General features: G+C 38.7%; 1 protein-coding gene across 4 annotated transcripts; it reads right to left on the bottom strand.

The window, feature by feature from the left end:
• Window positions 1–3,581: 3,581 nt before the first annotated feature.
• On the bottom strand, window positions 3,582–24,741 carry LOC101742904 (zinc finger protein 1). 4 transcript variants are annotated; one of them, XM_012694745.4, is made up of 4 exons: window positions 24,259–24,741; window positions 9,781–9,971; window positions 7,622–9,647; window positions 3,582–7,060 (listed from the first exon to the last, which is right to left on the bottom strand). In XM_012694745.4, the coding sequence occupies exons 1-4, from the start codon at window positions 24,386–24,388 to the stop codon at window positions 6,867–6,869; spliced, it is 2,541 nt and encodes an 846-aa protein (XP_012550199.1). In that variant the 5' UTR covers window positions 24,389–24,741; the 3' UTR covers window positions 3,582–6,866. The 4 variants fall into 4 exon arrangements, with proteins under 4 accessions (XP_012550199.1, XP_012550200.1, XP_004931221.2 ...); XM_012694746.4 differs by having other exon boundaries at window positions 9,799–9,971; window positions 24,259–24,734; XM_004931164.5 differs by having other exon boundaries at window positions 24,571–24,717.
• Between the last annotated feature and the right edge of the window lie 41 nt (window positions 24,742–24,782).

The following is a 24,782-nucleotide window of genomic DNA, read 5'->3' as shown; positions in this document are numbered from 1 at the left end:
AATTATGTATATGTTTGTCTAGTCTATTTTTTCATAAATTTAAAACAAGTAGGTATGTAATAACTTCATTTGTGGGTTTAATATAAATATAGGTAAAATCGGCATTGTATCCTACTATGGCCTGAACCAATATTATATAATAAATAATATAGACGTCCAACATTATACACGGACTCCAATATCTACTTAATCTGGCCATAAATACTGTTACAATCAAAAATAAAAATAAATCTATTGCAAATAACATTTATTACTCTTACAGTGTGTTAGTTTAACACATAAATATATAACAATTTAAAGTATAAAAAGCTTATTCGAAGTAGTCTCCATTGGCTGCAATACAGTCCTTTAAACGTTGAGGCCAGTTATCAATAGAAGCACGCACTCTTTCCATGGGAACATTTTGCACTGCCAATCCTACGGATTGTTTTAGGGACTCCAAATTATCATGGCGTTTAGAGCAAGTTCTCTAAAACTGACCATAAATCATAATCCAGCGGATTAAGATCGGGTCTAGACGACGGCCAGTCTTCAGCTCTGATGAAGTCCGAAACGTTCATTTCCAACCAAGACTGCGTAGACTGAGCTTTATGACCTGGCTCCGAGTCTTGCTGGAAGGACCATTCTTGATTATTGAACATAGTGTTGTTAAGGGGCACCACTACCTTCTCAAGAATGGTATCTTGATACACTTGTGCCAATGTTTTGATACCTTTTTCACAAAAGTATGGCTCAGTCACTCCTTCATAGCTAATACCCCACCAAACCATCACTGAAGTCGGATAGTGCCTACGTTGCACTCTGTCGACTAATTGGGAAGCTTCCTTAGAGCTTTGAGCATAAATACGGTCATTTTGTTTGCTAAAATGTTGGTCAATTGTAAAAAGTTTTCTCATCCGTAAACAAAATTTTTCTATGACCTATTTTTGCGTACAGCTTCAGTAGTTGTTTCGATTTTACTACCCTATTCTCTTTTAAATTATCAGTTAAGAAATGACTAGTACGTCTTTTATAGGCTGCAAGTCCTAAGTCATCTTTTAAAATACGCGACATGGTTCTAGGTGCTGTCTTCATCTCCCGAGATAAAATGTTTTGCTTTCGGACAGGATTTTTTCGAATTCTTTCCCTTACTGCTTTGACCACCTTTTTCGTACGAACACTATGTGGACGGTCAAATCTTTTTCTGTCACAAGCAGAGGAGGTCTCATTGCATCTATTAATAGCCCGGTACACAAACATTTTACTAATACCAAGCGTATAGAGAGTTTTAATAATTGCATTTGGCTCCATACCTACTTTGTGTAATGCAATCACAGCGATTCGGTTCTCTTTATCACCCGACTCCATTTTAATATCGCAAAATAATGTACAATTGGCGCCAAAATGAGAAAACTCAATGAGAAATCATATAAAAATGACAGATTCCAAATTCAAATGTAATATTTTTGTTATTTTTAATTGTAACAGTATTTACAGCCAGACTAAGTATATACGGACGCCTAATAGCTATATGCGGACGCCTAATAGCTATATACGGACGCCTAATAGCTATATACGGACGCCTAATAGCTATATACGGACGCCTAATAGCTATATACGGACGCCCAATAACCTGGCTTTTTTTTTTATTGCCGAGATGTGTGGACGAGCTCATATCCCACCTGGTGTAGAGTGGTTACTGGAACCCAAAGACATCTACAACGTAAATGCGCCACCCACCTTGAGATATAAGTTCTAAGGTCTCAGTATAGTTACATCGGCTGCCCCACCCTTCAAACCGAAACGCATTACTGCTTCACGGCAGAAATAGGCGGGGCGGTGGTACCTACCCGTGCGGACTCACAAGAGGTCCTACCACCAGTAATTACGCAAATTATAATTTTGCGGGTTTGATCTTTATTACACGATGTTATTCCTTCACCGTGGAAGTCAATCGTGAACAATTGTTAAGTACGTATTTCTACTACTTTAATTATACTTACTACTTTACTTATAACTTTATTTTTTTTACTACTTTAATTATACTTTACTTTAATTATAAAAATACGGCAGTATGTGAGGCAGTACTGTTTGGCTACAAGCTACCGTGTTGCACCATATTGGATGATTCCCATTTGTCCCCACAGATTTTCCCGGGACAAATGGGAATTATTGGCAGTTGGAAGAAATATTTTTAATCGACTTCTCTTGGGTATCCCACTAGATTTGAATTGGACATCCGTATATACCAATTGAGCGTCCGTATATAGCTATTGGTCGTCCGTACAAAGCTATTGGGTGTTCGATTTCTCATTTATTTAAATAATTTACTGAACATATTTAGCAGCTTTATCATCGTGTTTTAATTTACACTCGGTAAGCGGGTGCTGAGCTGGCTACACATAGGCACGACTCGGGAGCCGAGTAGTGCCTATATGTTTAAAATAAAATAACTTTATACAGGTGTATTTTTCAAGTGGAAGTGGGTGGCCAAATCCAAAATTATGAGCGCAAAACGAGTCTCGAGCCCGATTTTGAAGAAAACTACTATAACATCATTGGATTTTCGAAATATCAATATTCCTAGCCAGGAATCGAACTTCGTTATCTTGAAATAAAAGATACACTTGTATTATTACACCATTCGATAGTGTCGGTAACAAGGAAGAAAAATACAGAACGTGTCTTTTTTTTTCAGAATCACCGATTTCGATTCCTGGCTAGAAATATAGATATTTTTCAAATCCAATTATGCAGTTTCATTTTTCATCAAAATCGGCCTTGAGACTCCTTTGAGCGTTTTTTTTTGTTCTGACTTTTTAAAAGTTTAAATAAACTCGGGCTCCTAATGATACGCAACGCGAATACCACCTACGGCGAATATATTGTTTTGATTAAATATCGTGTGTTAATAAAATTGTGATCCAATGTTGCAAACGAGCTGGCAACGTCGCAGTTGTGGACGCCAAATACGCGGATCCCTAGTCAGGAACTCCCCGAGATATGCGGCTGTCAATATACACGCGACAGCAGTGCCACACCTGCGTTACGATTTCGTCGCGAACTGTTTAATATATTATTGCAGCCATTTAAGAGATAATTTGGCTTCTATCGATATTTGTCCTACGGCTAGCCAGGATCAATGGGACGTAAACCCCACTGGCTATCAAAGTGGCGTCCAGTATGCGGACGCCAAAAGCAGGTGGACGCCAGTTTAAATGCATTTTTTTCTTCAGAGGACGTCTAATTGTTTGGGGGATAAATATATATATATATATATATATATCTCTCTCTGAATATCGGAAACGGCTCCAACGATTTTCATAAAATTTAGTATACAGGGGATTTCGGGGGCGATATATCGATCTAGCTACGGTTTATTTTCAGAAAATGTTGTTTTAATCGTGTTTTCAATAATCAACTCTTCCCGACATCTATTGGCGAATAATAATACTATTTTTCTTAATTAACGGCAACTAACCGCTTTAAAGACACAACAAGATGGCGTTATCAAAAAAAAACCGAGCAAAGCTCGGTCATCATCTAGTTATGTTAAAGAACAGGGTTTAAGGCGAACAGCATCCAAATAAAAACAAAACAGCTAATCCGCATTGAATTGTCAATATATATATTTTTAATATTCATATATTTAATATACATTATAATATAAAGTAAAATGAATTACTATAATTTTAAATAGGCAATATTCAATTTTTTAACACATTTTCTTTCAACCTATGTGTATGTTTAACAATCTAAAGTAGACACTTACATTTAACAAATTAGCAACCTTTACGTGACACTCGCTCGCAAATACAACAAACACATTAATATTATATGGCATGAGGAATTCACATTCGCTTACAACTTCAAACTTTACATACTAGAAGAAAATACTTTTTTGCAACATTATTATTGCACAATAAAAATAAGCTACAGTACTTAATGCCTTCAGAAAGGAAATGAAGCTTATCTTTTTTTGGCACGGCGACTTAACATTTACTTATTTCCTAGACGTGGTTATTATTTACAGATCTTCACGTCGTATATTACGTAAGTTATCTTTGGTTTGTCTAGCCCACCTGTCAATTTTGACACTTATCAATTTATTAAAAACTTATTAAAAATAATATAAAATATTTGAATGCTCAAATAGGATAACGTACACATCTTACCTAGAACTACTGTTTTACCTTTCTTATTAAATCAATGTATTATTAAAGCGATGGGGTTTTTTTTCTACATGGTTATTAATTTAATATGCTGAATACTGACGGTGGAGCACAACACGTGACGAGACAAAAACAAGCAAAACTATGACGTTTAAACAATTCAGAGCAGTATTACACATTTATTTAACATTATCAAGGTTAATTTGACTCGGGTCCTATGAGTAGCCCGGTTAAAGCACCGGAACGATTAAAAGGAAAGATCACATTATTTTCGTAATTGTATAAAAAAGTGCATACTTGGGTTTAAAAGTTTAAGACTTCCACATACTCAAATACGAGTATTTATCACATAATTTTATGTCAAGTGCTGCGCTTTAGTTTGTGACAATCTTCATCTTTAGCTAATATTGTTACATATTGTACATTCTTTGGTTTATTGATAACAAAGGAAAATAATAGACTAGGTACAAGATCTTCTGTAGAAGAGGCTAAAATGTACCTATATGAAACTACAAAGTAATCTGTTATTCAAGTATAGACGAGTGGAGTAATTAACAATTAAAATGAAACTGATGATAAGGAATACCTGATGGACCGATGCCTGATGTGCGCTCACACCACTAACCGTAAGAAAGGGTTCAAATACTGCAACATTAATTATTGCTAATATATATTTATACATAGTTCATACTGTTATTACATGTAATTCGTTGATTGGAAACCTCTGAAAAATTATTCTACTTACGTAATTACTCTATTAAAAATATATAAATTATATTTTATACACTTAAAATGTATTTTTCGGTTAGGAACTTTGGTGTTTTATAATGCGGAAACGAAAGGAAATGAAGTCAGAATTATGTATCCGGGATTTGTAATAGAATATAAATTGGATTTTATATGATATTTTAGTACAAGAGAACTATATTTTACTAGATACTACAAGTTTTCGGCAAGAAGGATACACTAGGTCAACAGCATATAACGTGATATAGTACATGGAATATAGTACATATCTTTATGAATAGAAAATATTTTTACATCAAAATAGCTTAGAAGCAGCGTGCGTTATTGTCACCGTATTGTGTATAATGCAGTATCGGACTGCCGTTATTAATTAAAGCGATCATATTTACACATAAATTCGTTATTTACAACAATATTTACATCTTATAGAATAAATTTCAACGTTGACTGTATAAAATAGTTTCTTAAACACATCAGAGATCCCATAGACGAATTATGGAATGCGTAAAACTTAAATAAAATTGTATCTATCTAAATAATTATTACGATGCAAGATTAGTATATTAGTTTATATTTCTCTATAAACTGGTGGAATCAAAGAATAGAACATGAGATTCTAACAGTGAGGCTACAAGATGTTCTGTAATGTAATCTGTTATGCTCAATGGTTTGTAAGTTAAGAGACCAGCTGCAGTTCACGATCAGGGTCGCAGGGCTCTTGCCGCAAACTTCGCAATGGGAAATCAGATCCTGTTCTAACTGTACGTGCCGACATTTAAAGACTCCGTGGTGCGTCAATTTTTTAGCAGAAATACTCTGTAGGGCGTTAAGCGGACTTTTCTAATGAAACGGCTAAAACTTTTCTTTGTATAGAGGTATTCAGTACGCTCGGGAGGACGCCGAACAACAAAGACGATCAGGAATCGACACCGTTTTGTGTACATGTGAGGTGAAGCACTATGACCGGGCAAACATTAGCTAGTTTCAATATCAGAAATTATCTGCAGTATCTATAGTATATGTTCTTAAGGTGTATTATTTAGTGTTTTATTACCAGTGCGTTTTTATTTATTAGAACAGGGAACATCCCTCGATATGAGTCGCTAGTGTGTTAATAGTTGTGTAGATCCAAAGAAAAGCTATTTGTATTGAAACATCACTCACTGTTGAAGTTGCTATTCTCTGTATTTATGTATTTAAACAGAAATACTTAATTATAATATATAACTAGTTTTAAAAATTTGAAATTCAATCTAGATCAAAAGGTAAAATAGTTTTAATTAGTGTAACAGCTCACTTTGAAATTGAAAAAAATGTACAATAAAATCAATAAGATGACTATTATTAATACGTTATGGAATTATATTTACGTATATTAAAAAAATCTATTCTTTGTTTTAAAACTAATATTATTTTGAGTATTATACTACAGGTACGGGCCTTTGCGATTACAATAGAAACTATACTTAGAATTATCGCGAATTTGTAACGGCATTGAATGGCACGCGTTTCGGGTAATTGGCACTCAAATGAATAAAAATAGCACATTACAATTTACAGACTTTAGAACTAATTTGGCATTTGATTTGGTACTCAATGGCACACTCTCCTTACAGCCGACACTAATATGAAACATAAAAATTGTACAAAATCAAAAAGTTGAGCAACAACCATAAAAATACCTCGTGAATACTATAGTACCCAATGAGTATCAGGTAATATTTCGTTGTTCATAACATTGTTACCGTAATAAATATACTATCTCGTGTCTTCTTACACATACTTAACATTAACGCCAAGCGTTATGTCCGGAGCGGCGATCCTAATTGGTAACCTTATTTTACATCTAAAATAAACATTTTGGCACATAATCTATTTGGCATCGATATCGACGTAATAATCCAAGTATGTACTATAAGCGAAATAATAGATAAATCCAAGTATTTCACACTCTATCCCTAATTATATCTACTCTCTGTAAGGCTTGCAAATGGCGAACCGGTGATTCATGTGTTGGCTGTACGAACCCGAATGGGAGAATTTCTTGAAGCATTTACAGCACTGGAAGGGCTTTTCCCCGGTATGGAGTCTCTTATGTTCCGTGAGGTGGTGTTTGTGTTTGAACGCTTTCGGGCACTCCTGACACTTGTGAGGTCGCTGCCCTGTAGGTAAATATTTCAAACGATTAGTATTGCGTATCTAGGGACAAACTGGTGGTAGGACCTCTTGTGAGTTCGCGCGGGTAGGTACCACCACCCTGCCTATTTCTGCCGTGAAGCAGTAATGCGTTTCGATTTGAAGGGTGGGGCAGCCGTTGTAACTATCCTGAGGTCTTAGAGCTTATATCTCAAGGTGGGTGGCGTATTTACGTTGTAAATATCTATGGGCTCTAGTAACCACTTAACACCAGATGGGCTGTGAGCTCTTCCACCCATCTAAGCAATAAAAAAAAGAAAAAAAACACTCGTGTCGTACGTGTGGGTATCTAACATCATACTTATCGCATTTCTGTAGTGATTGACACGCAGACAGAAATCTGATAAAGGACTTAACAAACCCCTCCTCACTCCCATTGCTTTGATTAGCTGCTTTAGACCGTCCAGCTATGGGAAAGCTAGCATCAGTTATCCTTGTACCTTGTACTGAACGTAGGTTCCGATACTTAGAGCTGACAGCTTCGCTGAAAACGTATTATACCGAGTGGTAATATAATTTGCACCAACCTGAATGTTCGTACTTGTGTCTGGCTAGAGAGCTCTGTTTCACAAAGGTCTTGTCGCACTGGTCACACACAAATTGTCCTTCTCCTTCCTTGACGTCGACGTGCTTGAGCTTGCCCTTCTTAAGTACAGTCGGTTCATCGTCGTATTCGATCGAAGGTTGGACGTCATCAGCCCAGGGACGGTCGTAGGACGGGCTGCCGTGCCTGGTCACGTCACTCGACATATGCATGTTCAGGATAGGAGATCTCCCATTGGCCATGTCGTTGTACTGCAGCAACTTCTCCATGGGTACTAAGGGATTGAGTTTCTGGGGCAGCAAACGTTTCTGACCGTTGATCTCACCGGGCGATGGCGACAGTCTAAAGTCAGTGAAAGAAGATGATGAGCAGTTGGAATGTGAGTAAGTGTTGGTGTAATTGGTGCGATGAGGCGTTGTGCTACGTGACGACTTTTGACTTAAGTTCACAGCTTCCTCGGAGTCGGAATGTGTAACTGAAATGCTGCAAGGCGACGGCGACGGCGTGGAGGTCACCGATTGGTTCGATTTCTTCGTGGACAAGTCTAGCGGTTGGTCGGGCGAGAGCTGTGTTTTCGTCATTCTTCGCTGCCTGGCCCTAAAGTTTTGGAACCACACTTGCACCACTCGACTGTCCAATCCGACTTGCTGAGCTATGCGCTTGGATTCCTCCCGGTTCGGTCTCTGGTCGAAGCAGTAAAATGCCCTCAGTTTGACTTGCTGGACATCAGTTAGTGCGGTGCGGACTCTGATTTTCTTGTCGTTGTCGTGAATAGAAAGTTTATCATCGTTCTTGGAGTCTTCGTCTTCGCTCGCACTCGCGCCGCTCTGCAAGTTGTTCCTCATCTCAGCTTCTATCCTGGTGAGCGCCACCGTTTCCGCGACTTGCGCCGCTAAGCTCTCATGCTTTCTAAATATATTATCGCAGTGTATCTTTTCGTGGTCTAACAACTCGTCCCTACTTTCGAAAGTGATGTTACATTTAAAGCATCGGTTTAAGTCCTCCGGTTCTTCCTTTATGATGACATGCGGCGTCGGAGGCGATTCCAAGCTAGGACACACGGAGCCGGCGACCGGGGACAGCTTGTCTGCATTAGTACTGATGAAATGTTTGGTTACAGATGCACTAACTGATTCTAATATGGTGTTGAATCTGGATTGATTATTGTCTTCATCTTGAACATTGCTGTTCATTATTGGGACGGAATTATATTGAGATGGAGGCCTTGATTCACAGTCTTGATCTTGTTTCTCCTTTTTAACCGTAACTGCCTCATCATCCTCAATATCCATGACCAGTTCAGCGCTCCCTTCTGATCTCTTGTCTTCTTCCTCGGTGACTTCTTCGATTAGATCTTCGGGAGCCTCGGGATTATAGTGTTTCGGGCTGGGTAGTTTCTCTATTTTCCTTGGCGGACACTGAGATGAAGCTAATTGTTCAAAGAATTGGCTTAAGCTATATGGAGTGATACCACTCGCAGGACTCATTGGTAGCCCCGGGGGCAGATAGAATGGATTAAGAGCTGGCTGCCCTAAAGGCGGGCGGTGGAAATTACTATCTTGTGACGACATGGAAGCGAAAAAGGCAGCAGCTTCGTTGTATTTTGGAAGGATAGGAAGGAAAGTGTTTCCGTTTGAGGGTATGTTGTTGTTCAATTGAGATGTTGCTATTGCGTTCGCTCGCTTCCTAGACGGACTTCTGTTGGGGTTGAGGGCAGGGTTGTTCGGTTTTATTCGGCCCATTTTAAGGTTCATGACTAGGCACTTCTTGGAGGTCATATGACTCGAATATGAACCAGAATGTGAAAATTTCTTCCCACAATTAGCGCATTCGAATGGTTTCTCTCCGCTATGTATCCTGTGATGCTCTTTGAGGTGGTGTTTGAACTTGAAGGCTTTGTCGCAATCGTTGCACTTGTACTTCCTCAGGTCGGCGCTCTCGTTGTGGCTGATCATGTGCCGCTGCAGTCGGTACACATTCGCGAAGCTCTTATGACAGATCTTGCATGTCTATCGGCAAAAGAAAAAACGTCCTTGTTAAAATTAGGAAAATATCTCTTTGAATTATAATTAGTATATAATTTCGTTTGATTATGCATTAAATATGTTTATCAGAAGCATTGATATTACAATGTGAACTGACATATTGGACTGTATCCACCTGTGTGCTGGGCGTGTGCAAGGTCTCGTGTCGGTCCAGTTGCTCGCGCGTGGGATAGGTGCCTCGACACTGGCTGCAGGTAAACGGTCCTCCGGGGCCCAGCGGGGAGCCCCCGCGGTCCTCTTCTTCTTCGGACGGCTTGCCTTCCGACCCTCCGCTCGCCAGCGGACGAACTGTTGACAAGGAAATTCACAATAAACATAATTATATAATCGATTTATTTGAAAGGCGTTTGAAAACAATTGTTAGCGGCAGGCTGCGTCCTCAGCATCGCACAAATCCGAAAGCCACGGCGGCCACGATCAATAAGGTGTATGTTCATTTATTTTCATTGATAAAAAATACCATATCAAGAACTTTTCGGGGTGCGTCGGGAAGTGCTGGCGTTGGGAAGCTTGTATAGCAATAACTAGGAGGGTGGTTCCCTTTAGTTACACATTCAATGGTCTCGAGTCAGTATTTTATGGCATCGAGCGCCATGGACGACCAGAACGAGTCTTCCGGGGTCGAATGCAGTACACTGCCAACCGGTCGCTCTTAAATGACAACTCTGCCGCGCGCTAGAGTTGATTCCAGTTAGGTGTCACCCGCGTTCATTGTGTACTTCTAAAACTATGAAACACGTGAAATTCCGGAATGAAAGTTTACGTGAGTTCTATAGTAACACTCCAATGTAGAAGGCCCCTTGCAAAAAATCGTATCGATTCACTTCGTGAGTGTTTGAACAAAGGATAAATCAATAAATACACACCGATATTCATGATATTAAGTCATTATGCAGAATGGTCGTAATTAAAATGTTAATTAGATTGTATGATTATAGTTTTGCCGGCTATTTTTCATGAGATACGGGTTTGCGACGTGCATCTTCTACTACTAATGGTACTAGTTTAATAAAAGTCCATGGCCTAGCGGGCGTGTTTCCTGGGGTTTCTGCAGCCAATACTAAATTATGTAGGTACGCCTAACACGTGTTCGCGTACTGACCTCCACTGGTCCGTCTCTAGCGTCAGGGTTCGCTGGAGCACAGTCCGATGCAATGCGGCAGGTTTAAAGCGTTACATAATTTTGCCGCTCGCTTGCGGCTCGTAAATCATTTACAACAAACAATAGAACAACATAACGAAGTATTAGTTTGCTTCTTTATGTAGAAATGAGCCAGTCAATAATTAACTAAATTTAGTTAAACATGTAACGTTAAGGGGAAGCACGGGCACCGAGAAATTTTTAGAATAGGTTTCCAGTTATATTAATTATCAGGACAGGAAACAGGGGAAATGTTGGTTTGTTGTTGCGAACCGACACAGCCGGCTTTATATGCATTCATTAATATAGGTATTATTGGGCACGAAATACTATGCGAAGGTTGGTAACATTGACCAAAATTTTCAGTTATCACTTCGGCATATCTGAAAATTATCTCAATCTAGTTTTAAAGGGCCAATTACAGAAGAGTAGGCAGTTTTAACGCCACGTTTGTGCGACGGACAATATGGACGTGGTCGGTTATCGCTTACTTTAGAGGCCACTCCTCACTGTAGTACATACATATTATGTACCTACCTACGTATGACGTTGTCGTTTATCTGTATGGTAGACATTGTGAGTGCACACCGTTGACCATCTATTAAATAGGTTGTTAGTTATGTCTCTAGTAGCCGGAACAGACCGAAGAACCGCCTTAACTAATCGAAGATGATCACTGCTGCCTATGGACATCACCAGTAGCAGTAATGCTGCGATCTTTTTTTTTATTGCTTAAATGCGTGGACAAGCTCACAATCCACCCGGTGTTAGTGGGTACTGGAGGCCATATTCATTTACAACGTAAATGCGCCCTCCACCTTGAGATATAAGTTCTAAGATCTCAGTATAGTTACAACGGCTGCCTCATTCTTCAAGCCGAAGCGCATTACTGCTTCACGGCAGAAAATGATTCATGTTTTGTGAATAGCCGGTAAGTTCCCGCTGAGTTCCAGTAAAGTAAAGAAATAGAAATGTGCAACGCAGTAATAGGTTGTGTGCGGTAAGTTTTTTCCTACTTATTCGCTGGTAGCCTAAGAGGCTATTACAGCATCTCGAGGATGGGGTGTAAGAGTCTGTAACAGCGTGATCTAGCGGAACTCACCGGTTATTCACAAAACATGAATCATTTTTGCAAAACAGTCTGAGGGGCACACACGCACGACGCCGCGACGCGCGTTCCCGACCGTATTACGAACTGTTCACAATTAAGTATTTACGAAATCACAAAATTACTTTGTGTAAAACGTAACGTCGTTTATTTTACGAGCGCGCAAATGCAGTTTTAATTATTCGGTATTTGCGCAAGTTCGTTTGGTGTAACTATTGTTGAACGCCGTTCATAATTGCTAATACTGTTTCTGACCTTCTACAGGTTGTAAGATTTAAATATTATACTGTATATTATACCCGCCAGCCCCATAATGTTAAATTGTCGTGATTCTGGTCGTTATCCTGACAAGAAGTACACATAATTTTTGAGCACCAAGCTTATCACTGATGACATTATGAACAAAGCAAATGTCACCAGAGGACCACAATGCGGTACTTTAAAGTTTTTTGTTAAGTAATTAGTGGTAATAATAATAATATAACTCTTTATTTGACACCACATGTACAGAGTAAGCATATAAAACAAATAATAGACGGTGACATAAATTGGCGGCCTTATAGCTGAAAGCGATCTCTTCCAGGCAACCTTGCAGGGAGAGGAATAAGCAAACTAGCATGAATAGTGCTATATCTTAATAAACTTACATAAAACTATATACTTACTTATATACACATGTGAAAAATAAATACAATATAAGATAGACTTACATACGATTAAATACAAATAAATACTAAAAATATGCAAGTAAATACAAAATAAGTAGCAACTTGTACAGCTATATCGTAGGAGCCATATTATTTATTATGCAAGGTAGTGCGAATCTGAACTTGAAAATTTCCGGCGAGAACGATTGTTTGATGCTTAAGGGTAGTGCATTTCATAAACCGACTGCTTCAACCGTAAAAGAATGGTCATAGAATGACGTCCCGTGAGCCGGAAACTTCAGCATTAAGTTCTCCGATGACCTAAGTGAATGGGAGTTTGCAGTATGTAGGAAATCAAAACGTTCCTGAAGGTAGCGCGGGGTCGAGGAATTAAACAGGACACTGTAAAGAAGAGACAATATATGAACATACTTATGGAAGAGTGGTGTCATATGATGTCTCGCGGTACGGGGATTGACAAACGAACACTTATCAGGGTTGATTCTTGTGTATTTGGCTATTGATTGTATTCATAACTGTTAGGGAAAGCTACTGCTGCTTGAATACTTTGGCGTATAAAAGCTTAGATTTATTATTATTGAGATTTGTGATTGTTGTGTTACTCCGTTAACCGTGACTGCAAAGAATATAACTAGTCAGGTCATAAGTATTGTCACACAGTAAAAACTTTTCCTTTAGAATTCTGGCCACAAAAAAGTTTATTGAATTCGCATTTCGAATTGTTCATGAAAATAAATATGTATAACTTTTAGAATTTTACTCATTTTTAAATATGGAGTGGACGCTTAAAGAAGACCGTGTTGCAGTTATTGCGTTGCATCGTTGCGGTTGCGCGCCAATTCAAATTTTTAACATACTGAAAAATTTGAATATAACCAAAAGATTCGTTTATCGTACCATCAAACGATACAATGAAGACTCTAGTGTAGATGACAGGTCAAGAAGTGGTCGCCCTTGGTCTGTTAGGACTCCAGCAGTGATAAAAGCTGTGAAGGCGCGAATTCAAAGAAATCCCAAACGTAAGCAGAAACTGTTGGCCCTTCAGATGGGGTTAAGCAGAACCACGGTGAAAAGGGTGTTAAATGAAGACTTAGGGCTTTGGGCATATCGAAGAAAAACAGGACATCGTTTGAATGCTCGTCTAATGGACCTGAGACTGAAGAGATGCCGCGCTTTGTTGAAGCGGTACGCGGGAAAAAAATATCGGGAAATTTTTTTTTCGGATGAAAACATTTTTACCGTAGAAGAGAGCTACAACAAACAAAATTATAAGGTGTACGCACACAGTAGTGAAGAAGCGAGCAACCGTATTCCGCGTGTCCAACGAGGTCATTTTTGTGAGAAAGGTGTAAAAACGAATGCAGTTGTGTATCACAATAGAGTCCTGACGAACCTTGTGGAACCTGTTTCTCATACCATGTTCAATAACAGGCACTGGGTATTCCAACAAGATTCGGTGGCAGCTCATAGAGCGAAGAGCACACAAGACTGGCTGGCGGCGCGTGAAATTGACTTCATCCGGCACGAAGACTGGCCCTCCTCCAGTCCAGATTTGAATCCGTTAGATTACAAGATATGGCAACACTTGGAGGAAAAGGCGTGCTCAAAGCCTCATCCCAATTTGGAGTCACTCAAGACATCCTTGATTAAGGCAGCCGCCGATATTGACATGGACCTCGTTCGTGCTGCGATAGACGACTGGCCGCGCAGATTGAAGGCCTGTATACAAAATCACGGAGGTCATTTTGAATAAACTTTAGTGTCATAAGAATCTATGTTTTGTTAAGTTCATTTTGGTATATGAATGGTCACATAATGAATAAACTTGTTTCAATTATTTTACATTAAACATGTGACAGAATTTATGACCTGACTAGGTATTCTAGTTGTAATATGAATGAAATAAATGGAAAATTTGTATGTTTCGGCAGTTTTACATAAGTTTATAAGGATTTTAGTTGTCACTACGTCTCTAGACAATTTCTGATCATTGTTATCATCATTACAAATGTATTTAAACGTATAGTAATTTTAATTGTGTGTAATAAAATCGTATGATTCATAATTACAATCTGGTATCGGTATTGGCGAGAAGTTTATTTACATAATAAAACCGCAGGTACTTACTTATACTTGGTAAAATAACATTACAGTTTCTAATAAATATGTAATATGACTGTAATGTAATGAGGTTAAATCGACATAATTCTAAATATAATAACGGGGAACTACAACTTTTTTTTATTTTTTTTTTATTGCTTAGATGGTTGGACGAGCTCACAGCCCACCTGGTGTTAAGTGGTTACTGGAGCCCATAGACATATACAACGTAAATGCGCCACCCACCTTGAGATATAAGTTCTAAGGTCTCAGTATAGTTACAACGGCTACCCCACCCTTCGAACCGAAACGCATTACTGCTTCACGGCGGAAATAGGCGGGGTGGTGGTACCTACCCGTGCGGACTCCCAAGAGGTCCTACCACCAGTGCAACTGAATGACTTCCATCAATTTGAAAATTTTTATAGGGAGTGTTAAGTATTTTCGTGGTTTAGCTATTGGACAATAGATGGCGCTGCTCGTTCGAAACTTAAAACGACTACCACATTGAATTGAATTAAATGAAATCAAAAGCAAGCACAAACGTTTTTCAAATGTTGATTTTACATAATAAAAAAAAAATTAGGCAGTTTTTTTTGCGTATAGAAAGATATTATGACCAAGTAACTTTGTAAAAATCTTTAAAATTTTAGCCATATTATATTATAGTACTTTATTTTTTAATTACATAATATAATATTTTATCTATTCCAAAAATCATATAAAACCATATTTGATAATATTGGTCTATAACGATAAGTATATTTAAGAGAGAAATATAACATTTTAAAAGTTGCATTTAACTTGTTGACTTATTAATATTTATGTCATGCATAGAGATACAGAATTTTTAAATAGAAATAACTTATAAAATAAAAAAAATGGTCTCACTACTTGCTACTAGATGGCGTAGCTATGCGCTTTTCATTATCAGATTCGTTGAGTTAAAAACGTTGAAATGATGATTTAAATGATAGGAAAATAATAATAATATTCGTAGAATCCTTATCAAGTTAGAGTATAACTGGGTCCATTCTAACAAAATATAATTTGTGGAATTGTACAGCAGACAAAGATGTCAGCTGTAACATGATTAGTACTCACTCGCGGCAGATTACATTGGCAGCCGAACACAGCTTACATTGTAACCGTATAAAGACATTAAGTAGCACAGGAATATAATATGTTGATTATTGCGAACACAAACAACGCGTTTTGTTTAGGCTCAGCGGATGGATACACCTACACCGCCCACACGCAGCACCGATCTGCGCAGGGGCACGGGCCGCGTCCGCTCACCGCTGATAAAAACCTGCATGCACTCGCACCCGCACCCACACTCGCACACAACGTTTCCGATTGACTATCGCAACAAAAAAATAATTATCGGCAGCACACATGCAAGAATTAGTCTCAGAGATAAGGAATTGATTGTTGAACGTGTCGGGGCCGCTGCGTGATTGGTCGCACCACTCGCACCTGTGGGTCGGGAGGGGGGCAGAGGGGGCCAAAGAAAAAACTCCGCCTGTGACCAACAGCAGACACCATGTTGTAACGTCTCGGCTCTCGCTGCGAGCTGTGATCGTGCGATGAGGGAATTATTATTTTAACGTCTAGTTTCTTTGTTCGGTTATTGTTTTGCGGTTTCAACGGCTGTTTACGTTTTATGTTCGGCATGTGTCCGGACAATAAATGAGGTTTGATGTATATATACGAGCCGTCGAAAATGTGTTTTGTTTTCATTAATGTATTTGTTCAGGTTATTATTCTCTATTCATTTCTGTGAAGCTGGAGCGATGAAACGACATACATACATGCTTCGGTGTAACTATTTAGTTTTCCTCAATTACGTTAATATTGTCGGCGGGAACAATGTAGACACCTCTGCGTGGTTAAAGGGTCTATAACGGGACTTGCGATTAATTCGAATTTACAGCTAAACAATAAAACGCCTTTTTATTGCCACGAAATACAAACGAACCCTCGGATCGTCCGATGGTAAAGGGTCAAGGTCGCTCATAGCCGGGGACACAGCAGCTTACGCTCAGGACTAGTTTCAAATAGGACATGTGTAATGATGTGGTCGGGAAGCAGCGAGGGCGGAGTTCGTTCCATGGTCGCATGATAAATAAGTACGTGGCAAATTTGATTTCTGAAAATACACCGTGAATAAATGCAGTGTTGAAATTTAGTTCAGCGGTACGTAATGGGGTAATACGCAAGACAGTCTGGTACTAGTAGTATGGTATAGTAGTAGGTAGTAAGTAATATGGCCCAACCGATGGTGAATGGCCAACGATGGACATGTGCAATGACAGGGACATGGCCGAGCTGCTGCCTACACATGAAACTATTTAGCACATTGTTCCCCTGCGGGTTTTCCCCTTTTATTTGAAGCCAATTTGATTATTCTGTCAAACCGTCACAGATATTAAAACTCCTAGAAGATTGCAGGATAATGGGTGTAATTACAACGGTATATCAAATTGCTAATGCCTTTTAGAAAAGGCGCTCATCTGTGCCATCTTATTTTTTATTGCTTAGATGGGTGGACGAGCTCACAGCCCACCTGGTGTTAAGTGGCTACTGGAGCCCATAGACATCTACAACGTAATATAAATGCGCCACCCACTTTGAGATATAAGTTCTAAGATCTCAGTATAGTTACAACGGCTGCCCCGCCGCACCCTTCAAACCGAAACACATTACTGCTTCACGGCAGAAATAGGCAGGGTAGTGGTACCTATCCACGCGGACTCACAAGAGGTCCTACCACCAGTAAGCATCTTTCGGAAACTCGACCTTTTGTCCTTTAATCACACACAGTCTTCGAATTAATCTTGCCTTGAGAGGAGCTTAACGCCAGCAGTTCTATTCTATGAGCTCCGCGCGGCACCACATCATTGTCGGGCAGGAATAGAAATTAAAAGGAGAGCTCCGAACCTTACGGTGGTTGCCAGGATATCAGGCGCAGTAGGCTTTGATGACCATGGGTACCACATACCTCGCTCCACCGCCGACATGGCACGTCTGCTACTAATCAATTTGAAAATTCGCAAATGATTCGCAACCATCCTATTTTCCTTCTGATACCGCAAGGCGAATTTCTATCTCTGTGAAGTATCCAGATTGTTTAAAGAGTAAACACTAGATGAAAACCCGCAAAACACAAAACTGCTCTTCATAAAGCTGTTTTGAATAAATCGAGATGCGTCACTATTCCTATAAAATTTTATTCCTAAAAACATTCTAAGATCTTTTTAAGAACACGGTGCAGCTAAGACTTGAAGACAGACTCACGGCCTATCGGTTTACCAGCCAGTTAACGAAGCTCATATCGGTGTGAAATAGAATTTTCTTTACTGACGTAAAAATGCAGACGTCCCAAAGGCAGAGAGACCCACAAAGTTTTATTTTTTTATTTTTATTGCTTAGATGTGTGGACGAGCTCACAGCCCACCTGGTGTTAAGTGGTTCCTGGAGCCCATAGACATCTACAACGTAAATGCGCCACACGCCTTGAGATATAGTCACAGATCATAGAAACAAGGAGATTAGCTTTGTACAAAAAATTATTCGTGTTCAGATGTCTCCGCGTTTCTCCCACTTACTTCACTCACACAAAACCAAAAATTGTAAGAACGGCACACGAGCTCATATTTCTCCCGCACACGAAGAAACTTACAGCAACACCAATAAACTCATTAATAGAACACATGCAAAAAGAGGGCGGCGCATTTACCTGTAGCTACGGACTCTGAATAAACACACATGTGCAAGTTATGCAACTAGTGATGTTAAGTGATAATCATAGAAAAGTATCGATTAAAATTCAGTTAACTATATTATCTGCTCTCTCTCCTAAAATTTTATTGACTATAATACTTATAATAATAATAATAAATTGACTTGAATACTATACCGGAGTTTCCCTCGACCGTAGGTACTCTATACAAGCGAAGTTTTATCATAATTGGAATATTAACTAATTATATTAACTACCAAGAAACAGTTAGGATATCAACTTCTCGAATCAAGAGAAACACAAGTAAAACTGCAAGAATTTTATTGTTAAGGATTTTATTGACCAGTAAAATGTAAATATTTATTTAAAACTTGCCGCTTAGACAGTTTAGGTATAGCGTTCTTAGTTAAGTAGTGTAATCTTATGTTTACATATTTTTCCATTACGGCTTTTATAAGAATTATTAAATGGTTATTCATTGGCGATTGATTAAATTGGTGAAAATTAATTTTTTCAAAAAGATTCATACCTAAAAAATGCGATAAAGATTTTGACATGAGCTCTTGTCTAATATTTTTTGATAAAATTTTCGTGGTATTAGATGAAAGAATATATGTTTTTATTATTACTTCCATCCGTTTACATATGGTTATTACGTCACTAGATGGAAATATAAGGCCGCCTTTATCCTTCAATTTTATTAACTTGAGGTGCTTGTCATTAATTGTATCTGCAATCAAACCGCTACAGCATGTATCACACTTCAGCAATTTTAGCAAACGATGAACTATAAATCCAGCTATGTATGACACTACCTGGCTACTAAATTCTGTGACATCTTGTACAAGTATACTGATTTCCTCATCAAATACGGCTTGTTCATATAATAAACTCATCTCGTCTTCGTCATTACCTTCGTGTAACTTACATGGTTCGATTGTCAGATTTATATTTTGGACAGCTGAAGAGCACGACAAAAAAGAAACCTCCTCAAGAGCTATACAGTTTCCCTGGTCTACATCTCTAAGCTCCGACTTTACCAAGAGCTTTTTATATATTGCTTGAAACTGTCGCGCCGTTGGGTTGGTGCTGCATCCACCATGTGACCGTATATGTCCAAACATAAGCTCTAAATGATCTTGGCTGATTTTGTAAGCCGGAATGTACTTAAGTTTTTGGTCCTTTTCAATTAGTTGTATATACAAGGCCTTGAGGCTTTCTATGCACACTAATAAACCAATAAAACCGGTTTTTCTGGGTGTAATGATAGCTTTTGTACCATCTGAAAGCTTTATAGATGTTAGACACCGTTTCGCCTTTTCTAAAGTTTCAAATACCTTGTCTTTGTTGCCTGGGCAAACTGGTTTTTTATAATGGAGTTGGGCCATATGCCTTGAATTTAACACATCGAACAAGTTGTTGATAGTTTTTAGATATTCCACAGTGCCTTCTACATCATCAAAACCAGCGATTTGAAGTTCACAACAAAAATTCAGGGCATCTGCAACACTGTTGCTAAATAATTGCGAAGCTAAGCGAACTTTCATTTTTTGGTTCTTGAAAAAGATATGACTTTTTCGTAATTTATTTGCTAAGTGCAGTTTTTCTTTATCCTGAATGTCATACAGATTTTTTAGATGACTCCATTTTATACACCTATTTGAAGCATCCATGAAACATCCATATGATTCAAAAGCATTTCTCAATAGCTTCAGCATGTGGCATGGATCGAGAAAAATATGTACAGGTTGACGAGTAACGGGGTGCTCAAAATATGATTTTAAGTTTTCAACTTCAAAAGAACATCCGAGTTTCTTAGCCATGGTGATATTGGCTGGACAGCCGTCAAAAGTCATCGAGGTAACTTGAATACCTGTATCTTCTAATAATTCCAAACATTGTCTGACAAGATTAGACCGTTGTTCTCCTGTGACACCGTCAATGAGAAAATACCCGACTGGTATTTTCCAAGCCCCATTAATTGCGGTAACTAAAAATACAAGAACTTCTTTGGCTTCGGGTAAACAATCCCCTTGTTCTGCAGAATTAGAAATATCAACATACCCGTGCATTTGTTTTCCATCCCACTCTACATGCTGTCTGATTGCCATTTCATCTAAAACTAAATTACACAACAATTTGTGTTTAGTGCAGGCAGTTTTAAGTTTTATCGCTTTTAATGATTCTTGCGTGAATCCAGGCTGAGCATCGATAGATTGGTACCACTTTTTTATGGTTCGAATATGAGGCAAAGCTGTTTGGAATTTTTTTCTTACATACGCGTACGCCTTTGGCGAATAAAAGTGAAGAGTAGTGGCAAAAATTCTTAAAGCAGGCGGATATTTCTGGTTAGTACTTTGACCCGATGAAACATTTCTTTCATAACGCTGGATAAGGTCGGTTACTCCAATGTTTTCTAATTGCGTAACGTGATCAGCACTAATGAAGTTTTTTTCATTAAGGTTTTTCAAAATGTCCTTTAAATTAGCAATTTTTTTCTGATAACGGCTGGTTTTCTTTTGAAGCCTTCTGATTTGCATTTTTTGTGTTTTTATGAAACTGTCTTGTACCAAAATCAATTGGCGTAATTTACGCTTTCTAGGTGTTTCGATGAGATCATTTTTTTCCAGATTTTCTTGTTCCAAAATGCTATTTTGTCGAGCATTAAAGTTTGTATCGATACCATATATTGTAGACGTTGGAGCAGTATTTTCCGAATTATCGTTTTTTTCACAAGTGAGATTTTGTGATTCGGTTCCGGTTGGAAGTTTTAAAGCAACCGTCTGTAATTAAGAAAACATTCCGCATTTATATAATTTCTCATATAAAAAACTTACTTTGTTTTATATTTATATTAAAAAAAAGAAACAAGTTTTTGATGTTGTAAAATAGTTTAACTTACCAAATTAGGATCCTTTTTATCCAATTCAGAATAAAAGCACACTTTGGATGTGGAAGGTTCCATATAATTCATCAATACCATACGCAACTTCAATGTTGGGACCGACCATTCGAAGAGCCGACGAACTTTCTTCAATGGTTGAAAGCACTTTGGCTCAAAGTGGGACGAGCATATGGTGTGATTTTTTGTTGGGAACCAGCTTGGACCCCTTCCTGTCGCATTTATCCACATTTCTTTTATCTTTGGATCTTTCGGATAGCTAAAGTTTTAAAATAAAAGCATGGTATAAATGATGATCATTATATGAATGATGCATGAATACCACAATATATTAAAAACCAACACATTATCTACACTTATTTTACGTTTTATCAGTTATTTAATGCTCAGTTTCTGAAGTTACTATTTACCTATATTGCCATTAGCTATTGATTCAATAAAAGTTAGGTGAAGTAATCAAGAAATAGAAACAAATTGGGTTTTTAAATAATTAATTGTATCTTAAATAATCATTCGTACTAAATAGGATCGTATAAAATATCGACAATACAGACAATACAATAACAGACAACCCTAACACACAAAAGCCGACAGCGGCCGCTTCACGAAACTATCGTGTGAGTGAGAGTATCAGTAAAAAAATTATCCATTGCGCTATTAGAGCAGCCGATTCATCGATTCATTTGTACTAAGCAAGCAATGGTTTTAGTTCCTAATGAAAAGGGATCTATCATCGCTTTTCTAAATTTTTTAATGAATTCTGTAATTTCAATATGATAAACTATAATATTGTAGTACTTACGTGTGAAATGAGATGCTATCTTTCTTGTAATTCACAATACAGCTGTTATTTTTGCAAACAATCACTGAACAACGCGGCATTTTGTTAAAAATCGTAAGCAATGAAGACGTCGCAAGTTGACATTCGACTAATGACCGAAACTGGCATCAAGCCGCTTTGAGGCCAGATGCGTTCGCAAGCGCCACGCCTCCTTGCCATATCTCCTGTGTTTCTATGATCTGTGGATATAGTTCTAAGGTCTCAGTATAGTTACAACGGCTGCCCCACCCTTCAAACCGAAACGCATTACTGCTGAATTAGGCGGGGCGGTGGTACCTACCCGTGCGGACTCACAAGAGGTCCTACCACCAGTAAACTCAGCTACTTATTTATATATACTAGAACAAGGAACAACTAACAGCTATCCTGTCTTACGGTCGCTGCTAGAGCACGATGAGGCTTATAGCTCGCTCTACCGCGGGTGAATCAATTACGCAATTAACAATAAAAACATTTTAGTTTCAATATTATAAGCCATTTGATGGCAGCCTGGCATTGCTGAAGTCCATGGACGACGGTAACCACTCACCATCAGGTGGGCCGTATGCTCATCTGCCTACAAGGGCAATAAAAAAAAAAGTTTTTCTGCGAAATATTATTGGTTGTTGTGTTGCCTAGATCGAACAACGAGATCGCCTGCTGGTCTAGCGTTTAAAAAATTCAATGTTTATGTAAACCTGGCCCTTTTTTGAAAAAACCTGTCTTTTTGCTATCGAATTCCAGAGCGGAGAAGAGGCTATTTTCGTTTGGAAATAGATTTTTTTGGTTTCGGTTGTTTTAAGAATTGCATTTATTAAAATCGATTAAAAGAACAAAATTACCGATTAAGTTAAAAATTTTCACTTCATTAGTCTTGTACCTTATGTGGATACCGCACAACACATTCACGCAATTTTACCTTTAGCTAATAAGCCTATAAATAAGCTTGACTGTCTGTTACACCTCCAATGATTCAGACTGGAGAAGTCAAGAGGTGAAAATGCAATAAACAAAAATCAGTTAATGACTCATTCGATGAATCATGCCTTAAATCACAAAGCTCACAGATCTAAATGCTTGACAAACATTTAATGAGATGCTCACAGATCGTTACTTGTAAAACAAACAAGTAATTAGAGTGCCAATAGGTAGGCATCGCTTCATTTTATCTGTTCTAGGTACACACAGCTAGTTTGCCCGGTTTCCATTCTCGATAAGATTCCATTACTTAGGGTTTTCCTTGTTTAAGTATGTTTTTTTGTTAATTATATTGAAGTTCATTATTATTATTTTTAGACGTTTGACGATCTGCACGTTTTAAGTAGTTTTTATTATTTTGTAAATATTTGCGTCCGTCCGTTGTTCATCTTTGATACATACGAAGTTTATTGTATAGTTTATCGTTAAACACAAACGTCACGACATATCGTTTGATCGTCCCGAATTAGCGATAAAACGCAACTTTCAACTAATTTATTCGTCCGCGTTCCGACTCGTTCTAAGCGCATTGTAAAAACGACAGAACGCATCAAACGTCCCTATTACATCCACTCAGACAGGCGGCGCTCAAAGAGGAAGAATAAAATAAAAAGTAGGTAAAAGAATAAAAAGCAAATGAATTAAAACAACATAATCATTTACGATTTAAGACGGTGAAAGCAAGCGGGTTCCCCTCGACAAACGAAACTTTCTTTCAAGTCTGTTTGTACCTGTTCCCGATTCTCAAGTGGATGAATTATATCCCGGGGGAGACGGGGGACAGGTCGTCCGACCGTTCATTAGAAACGTGAAGACCTGTTCTAATATTATTTTTAATGTCATCCAAGTTATGTTTTTTCACCTGTTTCGATTAATCGCGGTGAACTTGGGAAATTCAAGTTGTAAGTTTTATCTGTTACACGAGCGGGCTAGGGAAATTATTACTCTTTTATTTTCACTGAATTTTTGAGTAACTTTAAAATTAAGTTTCACATGAAACTTTGGAAGGAAATTAAAAATGAAATATAAATTAAAAGGAAAGAAAAGTAAGATGTTAATAATACTGGTAGAAGATAGATAATGCAAATTAAAACAAAAGGAAACGAAGCTTACTTAAGGCCGCAAGCCGCCTGGCCGAGGTGGTGGACGTCGGGACTTGCTTACTCCTCATGTCCGCAAGCCAAGCGGCTGCCGAACGTTCGTACCAACCGCCAACTCCCATAAGCGCGCTCTGCACTTTCATCGAGCGACACCGTTCTCACACCTCACTGAACGAGACCACCGGCTACTATCAGATTCCGATATCGCGTCGCACAACTCGCGGACTATCAATCGCAATTACGTCGTACTAAACCGAGAATCACAGCCTCCGCTGACGTCAGCGGTGAAAGTTCGGGGACGGGCCGCCGTCGAGGCACTACTCACATCGGCAGGCGCCCCACACGTTGGCCAGGCTCCACAGGCGGTACGAGTAGCTGTCACCATAGCAGCCAAACATGCTCTCATCGGTTCTCGCGACCATGGCCCGCGCGCGGTCGGACGTGCAGTGTGGTGCGCGACGCACGGCGGAGTGTCGCCGCCTCTCGCCCCGCCCTGTCCCGCGCCCCCGCCCCCCTCCGCGGCTTAATTACTGCGCC

This window comes from Bombyx mori, chromosome 9, assembly GCF_030269925.1.
Source record: "Bombyx mori chromosome 9, ASM3026992v2".
In the NCBI taxonomy this organism is placed as follows: Eukaryota; Metazoa; Arthropoda; class Insecta; order Lepidoptera; family Bombycidae; genus Bombyx; species Bombyx mori.
Note: the sequence above shows the minus strand (reverse complement) of the source record. Positions and strands in the feature narration are given on the sequence as shown.

Bases quoted from the DNA above. Each gene is read 5' to 3' on its own strand.
- LOC101742904 (XM_012694745.4), bottom strand. From the start codon at position 24,388: ATGAAAGTGCAGAGCGCGCTTATGGGAGTTGGCGGTTGGTACGAACGT. The intron at 9,972-24,258 runs GTAAGCTTCGTT...CCTTGTCAACAG, and splicing joins CAGGCGGCTTGCGGCCTTAA to TTCGTCCGCTGGCGAGCGGA. The intron at 9,648-9,780 runs GTCAGTTCACAT...TTTTGCCGATAG, and splicing joins AGGTGGATACAGTCCAATAT to ACATGCAAGATCTGTCATAA.